General features: G+C 33.9%; 3 protein-coding genes across 3 annotated transcripts; 2 read left to right on the top strand and 1 right to left on the bottom strand.

Annotated features, from left to right (window-relative positions):
- Positions 1–746: 746 nt before the first annotated feature.
- Positions 747–1,536, top strand: LOC108328763 (copper transporter 6). Its single transcript, XM_017562652.2, has one exon. The coding sequence runs from the start codon at positions 749–751 to the stop codon at positions 1,361–1,363; it is 615 nt and encodes a 204-aa protein (XP_017418141.2). The 5' UTR covers positions 747–748; the 3' UTR covers positions 1,364–1,536.
- A 2,244-nt stretch (positions 1,537–3,780) lies between these two features.
- On the top strand, positions 3,781–4,086 carry LOC108327453 (putative lipid-transfer protein DIR1). Its single transcript, XM_017561151.1, has one exon. It carries the CDS (start codon positions 3,781–3,783, stop codon positions 4,084–4,086), a length of 306 nt encoding a protein of 101 aa, XP_017416640.1.
- Positions 4,087–11,177: 7,091 nt separating this feature from the next.
- Positions 11,178–14,461, bottom strand: LOC108327979 (MDIS1-interacting receptor like kinase 2). The gene is made up of 2 exons (XM_017561736.2): positions 11,844–14,461; positions 11,178–11,755 (listed from the first exon to the last, which is right to left on the bottom strand). Exons 1-2 carry the CDS (start codon positions 14,338–14,340, stop codon positions 11,406–11,408), a joined length of 2,847 nt encoding a protein of 948 aa, XP_017417225.1. The 5' UTR covers positions 14,341–14,461; the 3' UTR covers positions 11,178–11,405.
- Positions 14,462–16,945: the final 2,484 nt, after the last annotated feature.

Genomic DNA, 16,945 nt, shown 5'->3' with positions numbered 1-16,945 from the left:
GGAATTTACGTTATTTAAATATTTTACAAAAAATATAAATTTTATTTTAAATTGTTTACAAGAGATAAACATAGAGGCATGCAGATCTGTATCTAATAGGATTAATCTTATTCTAACCAGCTTAATAAGTATAGTCCAAATACTTCTATAAATTTTCATTTATTATATATTTTAAATAAAATCCAATCAGAGTAATTCCCTAACACCGATTAATCTATAATTATTAGTAAATATGTTTGTAATCGTTTATAATTGCTGTTTTATCTAATTTATCCTTTATATATATATATATATAATTTTATTATCTTTTTTTAATTTTAAAAATATTGTTGTAAACTAAATTAATTATCTCTATTAAAGAAATTACGTGTGATGAAATAATAAAAGTTATTTATTTTATAATAAATTTTTATAAATAAATATTTTTTAAAATTTAATAATTATAATAAAATATATATTTTATTTTTGATGTGCTGATATGTTTTCATTGTACAAATAAAAGTTTTTTAATATAAATACAAAATTAAAACACATGTAGATCTTGAACTTTAAAGATTAGTGGAAATCTAAACTTTTGTAACAAGGAAGAGAAAGTGAATTGATGGAGGGGCCCATCACGCTGAAAATCCCAGAGCTAAAGTGCTTCTTCATAGCCTGCTTTTCCTTTAATTTCCCTTTGGGTTTTCTTGTTCACCAAAAATGGTTAAATTTTAATCATAGAACGTATTCGCTTGCTTGCATACGAATTATGGAACAATTTTCACGAACCAGAATCAAATCTTCATCTTCAATTCTGTCATGTCCCTACCGACACAAACGTTGCTACGCATATATAAATCTTAATCCATGTACCATGTTCATTCCTACGTTATTATTACATATACACGTTACTTCATTGCTTCCATTCCATATGTTATCCACGGCCACCGCAGACGGCGTGCCGGCGCCGTACAACTCGACTGTGGCTACAAGTCTGGGAAGGCGGCGGATTCCGATACACACGACATTCTACTGGGGGCATAAGGTGGACATACTTTTCGGGTGCTGGCCGGGCGACAGCGCCGCCATGTACGCTGTGGCGCTGCTCCTCGTGTTCTTTATGGCGGTGCTGGTGGAGTGGCTCTCGTTCACCAACATTGTGAAACTCAAGCCCGGGGGCTCAAACGACGTCGTTGGAGGACTCCTGAAGACGGGGCTTTACGGCGTGCGTTCGGGGCTCTCTTACTTGGTGATGTTGGCCGTTATGTCTTTTAACGGTGGTGTATTTGTCGTCGCTATAAGCGGCCACGTCATTGGGTTCTTGATTTTCGGGACAAGGGCTTTAAGGAAGAAATCCAATGGGTTGGACTCTTCGAAAGCGTAGGTTTGGCCCGCTTTGGAACTTTGAATCGGTGCCGTTGGATATGATGAATAATGAGAAAATAAATGAATAAAAAGACTGTAAAATGAGGCGTTTTTTCTCTCCTCCAATGGCCAAAGTGTCGGATCAAATCAAACTGTAGCGGTGTTTTACGAAGTTTGAATAATGAAATCGATTCTAAATCTGTTTGCATTACTATTTTTTGTAACTCCATTTCATGAAAGTGATTTTTTTAATTATACTGGATATTTAATAATTTATGCATTAATAAATAATATTACCAGAGGAGATTTTAGAACGGCAAGTCATTCAATCGTTTGTTTAAAGTGCAATAAACAAAAGAAAACCTCCTAATTGCATGTTACACTATATAAATGTTGTTTGTTTAAAGTTAAAAATATTTAATATGTTTTATTTTTTAATTTATTTTATATATTTATTATAGTATAATTAAATTAAATTAAATTAATTTATTATTTTATAATATTATTTACAACAGTACAATTAAAGTGTTTAAATATTTTATCAATTATTATTATAAAAATAGTAACTAAAAATTAAAGTATTAATTTACATAATTCAGAAAAAACAAATAAATTAAGTATTTAAAGTATTCAAACATTATTGAAGAACTTTTTAGTATTTAAAAAGATTAAATTATCAATTTATAAAATTAGAAGTTGTAAATAATTATAATAAAAAATTTGTGAAAACAATAGTAAAAAAACTAATAAAGGATTGTTGTTTGTGTATTATGAGTCAACCTATCTTTAATCCTATTTAAATTTAACATGTGGATTAAGTGATTAAGTTCAATTTAATACACATTTAAAAATTTTAATTTTTTGCAACTCAATTTCACTCAAATCCATGATAAGTTGAATTAATTTACAAGTTGAAATTCATTTTGATATTTTTAGATGCATGACGAGTTATTAACCACCTATCATTAGAGGTCATCAGTTGAAATTGATTTTGACATTTTTAAATGCAAGAATACAATTATTATCCAAGATACCATTAGAGGTCACAGGGATAATGAGTCTTGTAGACTAAGATGGAATAAAATTAAGATTTTTTTTCCTACGTGAATCTGCGATCCAAATGTATTAGACTTCTATTCTTAAAATCAAGACTCGCAATCCTGAACAAATCACAACCCCAAACTCAAGCATTCATGGCAAAGAACCTAAAAATAATCAAATTATGAACTAGTTAAGTTTGGACAAATTGATAATTTACACAAACTAATGTATATATAAACTAATGTTTTCAGTGTGTGTGTTTACGGTAAATCTTTTCATATATATGTTACATTTATATAAATATAATACAAATTTAGTGAGATTCCAAAATTTATGAATATAATTAAAAATTATAAAAATTGATAATTATATGTAACAATATATAATGGACATAACGATGTACAATTTATTTTTAGTTTTATATATAGAAATATTTTTCATTGATATTCATATCAATTATAATTTATGGAAATTTAAACATAACTTCCGCACGAGATTTTCAAATTCAAACTAATTGAGCACAATATAAACTTTGTGGGATTGAGAAAGTTACAAGAATTAAGAACAAGTTATAAAATTGACACATATTATCATTTTTTATTATCATAGTATTGGGGTAAAGTGTTTATCATGGTTAATTTTAGTCTTTGGTCATCTGTAATAAAGTATTTCATATAAAAATCAGGTTTCTTCTTTCATCCATATAAAAGTTCAAAACTAGGACCTTGATCTTAACCTAAATTTCGTTTTGACCAACATGCTAATCATATAACCACTATTTTAGCCTAAAGAAAACTACGATATAGTTATTTATGATCAATAATTATGAAGAAAAATATTCTTAAAGGTTAAAATGACAACTAATCTCATAACAAACTGGTTTTTAGACACACTTGTTATTTTGTCTTTTAGCCAAGTGGTTAGGTACATACATGTTTCCAACCTAATGCAAAACTCGAAACTTTCTATGTCGGAATAAAGTCACGGAGATATATGTTTGATTATTCCCTTTTTGGCATTATTACCAAAGAAAAACAAAAAATGCATATGAAACATAATGCAAAACAGGGAATTTCCTTGTGAGAACACGATGATCAAATTCAAGGTATGCCATTGGTGCCAATAATACCATTACCATTACCATTTTATTGAATTATTACAAGCAATGGGCCAATCTAAGTTTGTTTTCTTGTGATTACTTTCAACATTCTAATGAGTACATTCATCTCGTGAACTTCCACCAACTGCACTCACATGACACCACTGGGTCAAAGTGACACTACAGTGGCTAAAGAACTGCAAATAATTGTTCCAACAACCTCTATAAATTAACTTCGGGGTAACATGGTACACCACACTAAACAAAACTCAGCGCCTAGGAGAGAAGAGAGCATGATGGCAAAAGGTAGTGGAAAAACTTTGGTGCAGTGGCTGGTAGCAGGATTGTTCATAGCCTTATTGGGAGGTGCACAAGCTGTTGTGCTGTGTAACATAGACTCAGATAAATTAAACTTGTGTCGTACTGCAGTTACTGGTCGAAACCCTCCACCACCAGATGAAAAATGTTGTGGAGTTATTCGCCAAGCCAATTTACCTTGCCTTTGCAGTTACAAGTCTATCCTACCAGCACTTGGAATAAACTCCAAAAATGCTTTGGCCTTGCCGGGTAAATGTGGTTTGCAGAAACCTCCTAATTGCTGAGGTAAACATCTTCAGCCAGAATATGCCTTTGAACAAGTAAACATTTCTTCTGTAATTTCTTTTGGTTATACTTGACATGATAATTTTTCATTTTGAAGGTCATTATCACTACGAGCACCTTAGTCTTCAATTTCTTTCACTCCAACTGAATATAAATTTGAAGACAGCATTTGATACCCCTTGAATAACGGTGCAGTTTATTTTAATCAGTCTGTGTTATGTCCAAAAGTCTGTAAGCAGATGTATGGAGTATAAGTGTTTGATAGATTATTACTCTTGTAATGTTTTTAATGAAATATCTGCTTCTGTGGTTCTCAACCCTGGAAAATCAATAAATGACAGAGCCAGTATGTATATTCATGAGACTCAATGCATAATCTTGAAAGAAACCCTTCAACCAGACACATAGTAATAATTGGTGAATAGATTCTCAGGTTCGGCCTTCGCAAAATTTCTCAATTAGTAACCTTCGCCTTCACAACATTAATATCGTCAGTGTTTGTTATTTTTATGTTACTATGTAGTTTGTTTGCATAAATTTTATAATTTATAGCCTTCTCCTTCACAATATTAATTTAGTTGATACACTAGGAGAAGCTCAATTTAGATGTAGAGATAGACCCCTACACCCTAGTTCCACTCAAGAAAGACAAAAATTATAAGAGCTATAGAGAAAAATAAAGATAAAGATAAAGATAAAGCAAACAATCATTAAAGAAGTCAGATTTCAAACCTAAAATCAATACATGAAGACTATTTTTAAGAGTGTATGCTTAATATTTATAGTTTGAATATAGTTTTCAGAATCTTTTATTTTAAAAATTTAAGAAATTGTTTAGATAATGATAGATCTGCCTTGGATTGCTACTTCTAGATCCTCTTTCGAGCATGTACTAAATTCACAAAACTAAAACAATCAACGCAAAAAGAATGAACCATTTAAAAAGTAAATCAAACTACAATTGAATATAAATTATAGTGTGCTTTAATACATTCTATCTCATATCATGAAGGTCATCTCAATCATCTCGTGCACTATAAATTATATAATGGACACTAGTATTAGATAGATAATCATGGAGAGACTAAATTTATTGTTCACTTGAATGGATTTGAGAAGATTTGAAAAAAAATTTATTGTTGTTTATTTGAGTAGATTTGGAAGTAACTGAAACTGGATTTGGAAGTAAAGTTTGTGAGAATTAGTGTATGATTTGATTGATGTGACACACTAAAAATTTACTTCCAAATTCACTCTCACTTACTTCCAAATTCACTCAAATAAACAACAAAAATTTATTCAAATTCTCTCAAATTCATTCGATCACTCTCCTCCAAATTCATTTAAGTGAACAAAGTGTAAAAGCTCAGGTGTAAAAGTTATTTTGGACATTGAGTTGATTATCACAAAAATATTGGTCTTTCTTTCCCTTGAACTGATTCTATTTCAGTGGTTGTGCGTTAAAAAATGGTTCTATTGTGCCTTGGTCCATAAGCGAGAGAAGAAATTATTATTTAGTCATGTGTAGTATTTTTTTTTTACACATAACAAATGTGTTGATACTTTAGCAAATTTAGGAATAAATTCTAGGATTAACTTTTTAGTTTCTGCCCACTTGTATTAGGGAATTTTTTATTATTATTTTAAGTCAGCATGGATTCTTGAAATATAGATTTTTGCTTAATTAGGTGGATAAGTTTTAGTTCAATTTCTTCATGTTCTATTGTTCTTTGTTGATTTTCTTTTAGATTTGTGTTGTGGTATAAAGTTGGTTTTGAAACAAATAACAAAGAAAAAATAATAATTTTTCTTCAAAATTAAACTATTTTATGTTACAAAATTCAATTCCTTAAAGTATTACTTATTTTTTTTTAGTTAAGTATGTGTTTAGTCTCTGTATTTTTATGAGTTAAGTATATGTTTAGTTTCTGTAATTTTATGTGAAATTGTAATTCATTTTTCTAAAAGTTTATTTAAAAGCATGTTATACTTTTAAAATGTGTGGAATGCATCTTTATTTTGGACTATGTTAAGTGTTTTTATGACCTGTGTAATAGAAAAGTTGACATAGACATTTTTAATTTGACATGTGTTATTTACATTTTAAAATAAAAAGTGACGTGTAATATGATAATTTTCTTCTATTGAGAGTGTTTGAAGAGGGTTGTGGTGTTATGCGTTTTTGTTCGTTTAGTGTTCATGTTGCACAAGTAAACCATTAACCTATGTGAAGTGTGATTGTGAGTTTAAGGTGGGTTAGTTGTGGTGATGTTGCAAGTGCAAGGGTGAATTCAGCAGAATCGTCAAATTGCTAAGGTATTCACTTGCCATAAAAATGTATGTTTTTATGGTTGTTCAAAATTTTGAAGAAAGAATCGGGAAAATCATGTTATTCAAGCTAATGTAAACATTGTTTGTTATGACTGCAATAATGTAAACATTGTTTGTTATGATTGCAATAAAAATTGATATTACCGATAGTCAAAATTCGTTGTAATGCATAAAATTCATCGTTATATTAAAATTACTGACGACTTACCAGGTCAAAAATTCGTTGGTAAAAGCGTTGAAGGTAAATTTTATTGACGAATTTTTCCGTCAATAATTATTGACAAAAAAATTGATCGATAAATTCATCAGTAAATAACGCGATCTGATTCATCTTCTTGTCTCGTTCTCCTTCTTCCCTCGCTTATCCATGGATCCTTGTTTTTTTTTCTCCAACTAAAAACCCCAGCATTTGGAGTCCTACTCGGGCAACGAGAATTCTTCCTCTTCTTAGTTGAAGGTTCAATACAGTAGGGAACCCTCCTCCTCTCCCTGTCTCCTCTCTTTTCTGCTATCTATGCGATGAATGGAGGTGCCACTCCTCCTTCCCTCTTTAGGTGAATTTCCAATTTTTCACCTTTTTAGTACACATTTTAAGGTTTTAAGTAGTCAAATTTTGAGTTTTAGGTACTTCATCCAATTTGAGTTATTTCTTAGCTACACTTGACTACTTTAAACTTGTTAGGATATCAATAATACAAATTCTTAGCCTACTTTAGTAGAATTTCAAATTTCTTACCTTTTTAGTACACTTTTTAAGGTTTTAAGTCGTCAAATTGAGTTGTAGGTACTCAATCCAAATTGAGTTGTTTCTTAGCTACACTTAACTATTTTAAACTTGTTAGGATATGAATATTACATATTGTTAGGTTACTTTAGGTGAATTTCCAACTTATTACCTTTTTAGTACTCTTTTTAAGGTTATAAGTAGTCAAATTTTCAATTTTAGGTACTTGTTCCAATTTGAGTTGTTTCTTGGTTTCATTTAACTAGTTTAAACTTGTTAGGATATGAATATTACATATTGTTAGGCTACTTTAGGTGAATACCCAATTCCTCACCTTTTAGTACACTTTTTAAGGTTTTAAGTAGTTAAATTTTGAGTTTTAGGTACTTGATAAAATTTGAGTTGTTTCTTAATTTCATTTCGCTAGTTTAAACTTGTTAGGATATGAATATTACATATTGTTAGGCTACTTTAGGTGAATTTCTAATTTCTCACCTTTTTAGTACACTTTTTAAGGTTTTAAGTTGTCCAATTTTTAGTTTTAGGTACTTCATCCAATTTGAGTTGTTTCTTAGCTACACTTGACTATTTTAACCTTGTTAGGATATCAATATTACACATTATTAGCCTACTTTAATAAAATTTCAAATTTCTCACATTTTTAGTACACTTTTTAAGGTTTTAAGTCTTCAAATTTTGAGTTGTTTCTTAGCTACACTCGACTATTTTAAACTTGTTAGGATATGAATATTACATATTGTTAGGCTACTTTAGGTGAATTCTAAATTTCTCACCTTTTTAGTACTCTTTTTAAGGTTTTAAGTAGTCAAATTTTGAATTTTAGATACTTGTTCCAATTTGAGTTGGTTCTTACCTTCATTAAACTAGTTTAAACTTGTTAGGATATGAACATTACATATTTTTAGGCTACTTTAGGTGAATTCCCAATTCCCCACCTTTTGAATACACTTTTTAAGGTTTTAAGTAGTCGAAATTTGAGTTTTAGGTACTTGATCCAATTTGAGTAGTTTCATAGCTTCATTTCACTAGTTTAAACTTGTTAGGATATGAAATTACATATTTAATAGCTGGTCCGTTAGAATGGAGGGAAATGTCAGTTTGTGTAGAGGGTCTATGACGTCGGTTTTGCAAACAACCAATACCAAAACCTATGCACAGAGATTTTTGTCAAAATGAAGAGGGAAATCTCAATTTGTGCGAAGGGCCTACGTTCTTCGTTCTGCAGACAACCGAAGCCAAAAGCTCTGCATAAAGATTTTTTTCAGAGTGTAGAGGAAATGTCAGTTTGTTTAGATGGCCTACGACCTCGGTTCTGCAAACGACCGAGGCTAAAAGTCCTACGCAAATATGTTTTTCAATTGAAAAGTTTTTCCTTGTCAGTTTTGTAGATCCTGTGGTAGTGGTTCTCTGTAGAGCCGAGGCCATATATACTCCATTGCTTTGGTTATTATTGAACCGAGATATATATGTTTACGTAAACCAAAGCATAATAGGCATGTTAGTATCTCCTTGTTTTACTAGTGTACTCATTGTGTCTAGAGAAATTGCATTCGTTATAATCAATTGAATTGATTAGTGGAACCTCTTTAGCCGTTTTCTTGAGAAAGTATAGCCCGAGAGTTTTAGATATCAGTATAAAAATTCATCTTTATTCTTGATTTTTTATTATTTTAGATTACTTAAAACGAAAATAGTTGTATTTATTCAATTCTCTCATCCCTTTCTAGAGTCATTTGCAACAACATCTATTTGTAGACCTTTGATGTTGAACTACATAACTTACACTACATACACCATTATAGTAGTAGTTCATCACATAACTAGAACACTTAATTAATTGCAATCAAAATTCAATACACTAAAAGACAATATATTTCAAAAGAAAAAATATAAATATTTTTTTATCCCATCAATAAGTAATATCATAAGAAAGATACTATTAAGAAATCATTTCCACTAGTAAATAAATTACTTTTTAACTCGCACATTACGCTTCGGTTTCAAAAAAATCGAAACCTATAAAAATGGGGTGGCAATTTCGTAATTATGGCGATACTATATGCCTCGGTTCAGTTCGAACCGATGCTTAAGGGGGTATACTACCTCAGTTCTCTGACCAACCGAGACAAAAAACCCTACTGAATCAGACTATTCATCTCACAACTTTTTCGAAAGAGGTCTATTGCCTCGGTTCTCTGACCAACCGAGAAAAAAAAAACCTAACAACTTTTTTAAAATAGGCCTACTACCTCGGTTCTCAGACCAACCGAGGCAGAAAGCCTTGATAGCTTTTTCGAAATAAGCCTACTACCTCGGTTCTCTAACCAACCGAAGCAGTATGTCTTGTTAGAAACTGATTTTGAACGTTTCAAATCCATTTGATCAACCTTTACTGCCTCGGTTCCATTTTAACCGATGTCATAGGCCCTTTATGTCTCAGTTTAAGCGCGAACCATAACCTATAGTTAGTAGATATTTTCAAATTTTTCATTTACAATTTTATTTGGAATTTTTTTTAGAAGGTTTACACATCGGTTGTTTTTATAACTGAGGTAATAACCTCTTCGATGGTTAAATTTCAGAAGTGTAAAACAATAAGCACATTTTTCGCTTTTTTCTTCTTCTTCTTCTTCCGCCAGAGAGTCGCTTCTTATCTTGTGCGAACAACTTCTTCGTGTTGCTCTACTGCCGCTACCTCCATCACTAGCCACCACGCTGCCTCCACCACTGGTCGTCCCTACTGCCTCTACCACTGGTCGTCGCAACATCTGTCGCACGAACGTTGCTGCCTCTATTTTTCTCGTGTGAACTACGCTTTGTGTTGTTTCCACCATCGTTCGTCGTCGCCACCGGTTGTTCATCGCCACCAACGACAGTTCGTCGCCACCTTTGACCCTTCGGCCCTTCGTCGCCGCCTTCGACCGTTTCTACACCACCTCCGACCATTTCGTTTGTTGCCTCCGTTGTCTCATTGCATATAAAAAAATAAAAAATATTTGAATAGGATAAAGACCCAATTTCTGAAGAAAAAAAAGACATCTACTACCTCGGTTCGAAACCAACCGAAGCGAAACACCCCCACATACTGCCTTGGTTCAGAACCGAGGGAAAAAGAGTACCCCTTTTTGTCTCGCCAGTATATGTCTTGGTTTATGAACCGCTACGTGTATTAAAAAAGAACTGATGTCGTTTCTCTTTACTTCACTAGTGATCAGTGTGTATTATCTTTAGATATGAAAGCAACACTTAATACTTTCCTGTCATGTTTTTATAAAATCCTAGTGTAAGTTTGTGAAGAAATTACCTTAATGAATAGATTTAGAAAAAATTATAACCATAGATAAATCATGTCGGTTCATGACTTCATATTAATGAAATCATACTAATAGAAAAAATTCAGTGGTACACATTGAAGATTATTTTAATTTAATTAAATTTTCTACTATAACATTGAAGTCGATTAGCATAATTTGCAATTGTTTTTCAATTGCAGTTGTGCATAATAAGCATGATTGCAATTGTTCTATTTTTAAACTGTCATGGATGAAAAGTACGACTTCAGTTTTTTTTTATGTTAAAATCGTGCACGACAAGCATTACTTCACCATTTTAGAAAACAAAAAACTAATTTTTTTTTACGTGCACAACTTAACAGAAATTGTGTTTATGAAACACTTCACTTTTAAAAGAAAAAAAAAATAGAAATTCTTTGTCATGAAAGACTTCTAACATTAAAAGAAAATTAATCAAATTATGGTCCAAGATTTTTGTCATGTACAACTTTTTTGTCTTATACTAAATATTTAGTTTCTTGTACATCACCTTATATATTATGATAGATTTTATAAATGTTAACTTATATATAAGTTTTGGAACGTTTAAATTTCAACTCAAATAAAGCTAACTTTTAGATTCTACTTAAATAATATACTAAAATGTTTGGGGGAAAAATGAACTTAGTGAAAATGAAAATTCACTTTAAACTTCAATTAACTTATATACTGCAATAAAAAATATTTTTCAACTTTAAATAACTCCAACTTATAACTAAAACGCAAACTTAATAATAGAGTGTAATCAGTGGCTGTGGATCAAGGAAGTGTCGGTATCCACTTGAGGATGAAACATCATTCTCTTATTTTATTTAAGTAACTAATAAGTTGGTGCCGGCTGCTATTTTATACTATAGCACATGGCACTCTTCTGCCTGTAAACGAAAGGTCTGCTTTCCTAGTAGGATGTTCAGTCTTTCAGCTGTGTGTGTGACATTGAAGATGACCTCGACATCGCAAGCTCGTTGGTTACGAGCTTCATGGTTGGGCGAGATCGTGGAGTTTCAGTGAGGCAAGAAATTGCTATCTTGAGAATTGATACCAGCTCTTTCAAAGTAGAACTTGTTGGGTGAGGTAGACGTTCATCCAAGTTATCCATCAATGCCATATGATCAAGTGTTGAGATCATACCAATTGATAAAGAAGATTGCAATAAAGATGTAACATCACCAGGGTGCCTTCCAAATAATATTTCCAATGCCAAGACCCCAAAACTATACACGTCACATTTCTCGTTTACTTCCATTGTGTACGCAAGTTCTGTATCAAATTAAAAATATTTTGTAAATCATCAACAAGCACAAGCTGAAATATCATGATATATACTCAATATAGAAAGGAAACTCACCTGGAGCAGCATATCCGAAGGTTCCTGCAAATGATGTCCAATTGGCTGAACTATGATCAAGAAGCTTAGCTGTTCCAAAGTCTGAGACATGAGCTACATATTCTGAATCCAAAAGAACATTTTTGCTTGATATATCACGATGGACAATTGGAGGTAAGCAATCATGGTGCATATAGCATAAAGCATTAGCCACGTCTTTAATAGCATCCACCCTTTTCTTCCAATCAAATGCAGTTGCTTGTTCATCGTCTTTCAAAATCTTCTTCACATCGCCCCTCTCTAGGAATTCGCACACCAAAAATGAGTATTGTGAATGCGAACAAAACCCATGAAACTTTACAATGTTACGATGTCGGATTTCTGTCAAAGCCTGGATCTCTCTTGTGAAAGCTTTCTGATCGAGGATTTCTCCATTTGAAACTGAATGGAGTTTCTTCACAGCAACAACTTCACCTGTAGGTAATACTGCTTTGTAAACACAACCTTGACCTCCAACTCCAATGAGATATTTGTCATCAAAATATTCGGTGGCTTCAATAATGTTCTCAAACATAATTTTGCCTCCAAAACTCCATACTGGAGACATGCTTGGAGATCGTGAACTTAGAGCCTGCAATTGTTCTTTGTTTGAAGTTCGGCATAAATTACAGGAGACACCAAAAATAAATAGTGCAAGCATTAGAATGGCCACAGTAACGGATAAAACTGCTATTAGCACTTTCCTTGTCGTATTATTATGAGATTTCCCACTTACTGTCGGGCAAGGCTCCAAGCCTGCGACATTGCCACACAGGCCTTTATTATTTCTCAGAGCTTCAATGGTGACATTCTGGAAGACTTGATTTTCAGGAAGTGGACCCTCAAACTGGTTGTATGATATATCAAAAGATGTCAAGCTTATCATATCATCTAAGCTAGAGAGATCACCTGAAAGACTGTTGTGCGATAGATTCAATGTTTCTAAGCCTTTTATTCCACCAAGCGTTGGTGGTAATCTTCCACTCATCAAATTTCCACTGAGATCAAGACTTGAGAGAAAATTCAAACTGCCAAGCTCAGAAGGAATATTTCCCTCAAATTTATTCTGGCTCAGATTCAAGGACAATAAATTGTGCAAATTTCCAAGTTTTTTCTGGATTAAGCCTGTAAAATTATTTGAGCCGAGCTCCAAAAATTTAAGTCCCTCAAGTGATTCTATTTTGGAGGGAACATTTCCAGAAAGATTATTGTCGTTGATTGAAAGATCAAACAAAAGGGTCAAGTTGCATAAATCTTCTGGAATGTTTCCTGTAAGATGGTTTGAGGATAGATCAAGCAGCTGTAATTTGGTTGCCCCACCTAGTTCTGGTGGAATAACACCTGACAAATTGTTTTTGAAAATCATGAAGCTTGTGAGGCTGCGAAATTTTCCCCAAGTAGGTGAAATATTACCGTGAAGATTATTTTGACTGAGATCAATGTAGTTCAAGTCTGGAAGGACATCAAAAAAGTTTGTTATATCCCCAGTTAGATGGTTTTGCTGAAGCCTGAGTCTTTTAAGGCTGTAGCATTTCTTCAAAGTCTCTGGAATTGGGCCAGTGAAATTGTTATTACCAGCTGTGAAGTATTTCATGTTTCCGCCGAGGCAAACGTTCTGAGGTATTTGGCCTATAAAATTATTATCAGCAATTGACAAACATTCGAGACCAGTAAGCTTCTCCATTTCTATTGGAATCTCGCCAGTAAGTTCATTCTCAATAACACATATGACCTTGGCGTTTGTTAAATTTCCTATATGGGGAGGGATGGATCCGGTGAGTTGATTTGAAGATAAAGATAACAGGGTGAGCCTGGACAAATTCCCAATACTGGCAGGAATGGATCCAGAGAGTTTATTTTCGAAAAGGTGAATGGATTCTAAAAGGGGCAAGGTTCCTAAGGTAGGAGGGATTGACCCAGAGAGGTTGTTGGTAAATATATCGAATGTGAGAAGAGACTGGAGATGATCCACTTCATTAGGAATAGAACCAGAGAGACTATTGACACTAAGATTCAGATACTTTAGTTTGGAAAGATTACAGATGGTTTTGGGAATGTTACCGGAGAGTTGATTGGTAGACAAATCAAGCGTGTTGAGATTGGACAACTGTTCAATCTGTGGAGGAATACTTCCAGACAAGTAGTTGAAACTCATATTCAGAACGAGAATGTTTGGAAATAATGAGAAGTTAAAAGTTTGAAGTGTACCTTTTAATCCAACACGTGTAAGATTTATGTGAGAAACAGAACGGGAATCATCACATTCTATTCCCAGCCAGATGCAAGGATTAGTGCCATTCCATGAAGAGAGAGAAGCTTGACTGTGGCTGTCGAGGCTGCCTTTCCACTTCAACAAAGCATTTGCTTCCGAATCAGAAGAACTGGCAGCATCATAATGTGGAAATGCACAAAACAATACAACAAAAATCGATAAAGGTTTTAGCTTCATGTACAGAAGCGTTGGAAAGACGAACACCATGATGAAATTTTCAATTCAAGAGAAATAACTTGCATGCAGTTAATGGGATTTTGCAAATACTTATGAGCATAAAAGTCAAGAAATATTCTGCTGTTTTCTTTTCTTGAATTGGTCGTTGTTATTGCAGCGTATTACCCACGTTAAACTGTTGCCATCATATTCCAATCTTTATACCGCATAAGTTCTCATAGAAAATGCAAATATTCCTAATATGCTTATATTTTCATTTTTCATAATTTTTACAATTTATAAGTACACACCATAAATCTTCTAATTATTATAAATTACACACTACAATAATTATAAAACAGTAACTTTGTGACTCTTCTCTTCCAGTACACTATCGATGATTACTCAATAATTATCAAATAACACATAAATTAAGTTTATTTCCACAAAACTTTCTTATTAACTTAAATTTTTTCTTCTTTCATCTCAATCATCTTTCTATATTCACAAAACATTGTTGCAGGCCATGGTTTCGTAAACATATTTATATGCTCTTTGCTCCCTACATGTTCAAGCATAATAATTATCTAATAACATCTTAAGTTTATTTCTATAAAACTCTTCCATAAACTTAGATTTTGCTTTTCATTTCAATCATCTTTCTATATTCATGAAACATGGCGGTGGTTTCGTGAACATATCAATTATTTGCTTTTTTTTCCTACATGTTCAAGTTTTGTGCTTCTATGCTTTACCTTTCTTGAATAAAACAAAATTGGAAGCTTATATGCTTGCTCCTTTTGTGGTTGACCTGGTTTTTGGCCAACTCAATTATAGATTTATTATCTACTTGAATCACAACCTTCTCTTCTTCTTTTATCTTCATCTTATTCAACACGTTTTTAAGCCAAACTACATGTCGTACACTCCAAGATGCTACCACATATTGAGCCTCACACGTCTACAATGTCACAATGAATTGCTTATTTGAGAGCCAAGTGAAGGTCCTGTCAACATCCAATTTCGTCCGGATAACTAAATAATATACGTCTTTTTTTATTTTATCTTATTTATTTTATCTTATTTTATTTTATTTTATTTTATGTTATTTTATGATTTTAATTCTGTTTTTTATTATTTTTTTTATTATTTCGTTTTTTTTATTATTTGATTTGATTTTCATATGAGTATTTTAAAAAAGAAAGCAAAAAGAAAAAAAAAAGAAGCAAGATCACACTCACACCGAATTCTCAAAAAGAAAAAGAGAAACGGATCCTCCCTCACGCACACTGACACGCTCCCTTTTTGGCTCTCCACTCCTCTGCTCCTCTGACCGGTAACCACCCCAACCACTTTTCCTTTTTTACTCCCAACTCCATTACCTCCAACATCATCCATCATACACCTCATGACCACGGTCCATCATCTTCATCCCTTTCCTCTTGATTTTCATCTCCAACACCTCATGACCACGACCCATCATCTTCATCCCTTTCCTCTTCATTTTCATCTCCAACACCTTATACCATGGCCTAACCTCAAACTCCTTGACTCCCCTCACCCGTAACCATCCCAACCACACTTCCTTTTCACTCCAAGTTCCCCACCTCCAACACCCATCATCCATCATTGGCCACTAGCCACAACTCTCGATTCCTCTATTCAATCGCATAGAGAAGCGCCTTCCTCATCAGGAGTTCATTTTGGATTTACCCTTCCGTCTTCTTCAATACCTGAAAAACAGAGAAGAACTTACTCACTTCCTAACCTCTACCGTGTTCCTATCACCATCACACCAACCCATCTCAACACCCAAAACATAAAAAACACACGGTTCACACGCAGAACTTCCATTACCATTATCAAACCATGACCCATTCATGAACACAACTCAGTTCAACGTCTTGTTCCACTTTACCCTCCAACCACCAAAAACCAAAAGAAACCAATAGGAATGGAATAAAAGTTGAAACGCGGGGAGAAAAGCGTAACACGGGTAGTTCTAGTGATACCCTCAGCAAGGATAGTGGCGGCATGTTGCTACGAGTGGCAGCCGATGAGACCACTCTGGTTGTTGTTGTAGTCGTCAGCGACTAGCTCGAGGTGAAAGGAGTAGCAGTGTGACCCAGATGCCTAGAGTTGTGGCGATTTAATTTGGATCGAAGAAGAAAGCGTTGCGTTGAAGTTGGTGATATCCCCGACGGCTCCATGCGCCACCGGCGATGAATCCGACAGGAGCGAACTAAGGCGGCGTCTCTATCGCCCTTGGTGAACGTTGCGCAGGAGAAGAGGAAAAGGAGAACCCAGCGTCGTGGCTGACGATGGCTCCAGTGGCGCGCGTCGTTAGTGGCGACGCCGCAAACGGCGGTTCACGGCTTCGATGGAGGCAGAGGCGAAACCCTCCCTGGGTTGCCGTTTTCGAAGAGAGACGAGAGAGAGAAAGGCAGTGGCGCTGCGGTTGGAAACGGTTCCGTTGGCGTTTGGGGTTGCCGCCGACACCAAGACTGGAAGAGGTGGTGGCGCGGTGGCCGGTTTCGATGGAGGCGGCGGCGCATGTGCGTTGGAGGACGAGACACGTCCCTCCTTTGGCTGGCTCGTTTGGGAGAGAGGCTTTAGGTCTCAGGATTTCTGATGTGGGAACAAAAAGAGGCTTTGG

The sequence above is a fragment of the Vigna angularis genome, chromosome 2 (assembly GCF_016808095.1).
Source record: "Vigna angularis cultivar LongXiaoDou No.4 chromosome 2, ASM1680809v1, whole genome shotgun sequence".
In the NCBI taxonomy this organism is placed as follows: Eukaryota; Viridiplantae; Streptophyta; class Magnoliopsida; order Fabales; family Fabaceae; genus Vigna; species Vigna angularis.
This window is presented reverse-complemented; position numbering and strand designations above follow the sequence as displayed.

Coding starts and splice junctions, on each gene's coding strand:
- LOC108328763 (XM_017562652.2), top strand. CDS start 749: ATGGAACAATTTTCACGAACCAGAATCAAATCTTCATCTTCAATTCTG.
- LOC108327453 (XM_017561151.1), top strand. CDS start 3,781: ATGGCAAAAGGTAGTGGAAAAACTTTGGTGCAGTGGCTGGTAGCAGGA.
- LOC108327979 (XM_017561736.2), bottom strand. CDS start 14,340: ATGGTGTTCGTCTTTCCAACGCTTCTGTACATGAAGCTAAAACCTTTA. Junction 11,756..11,843: donor CTTCGGATATGCTGCTCCAG/GTGAGTTTCCTT, acceptor AATTTGATACAG/AACTTGCGTACACAATGGAA.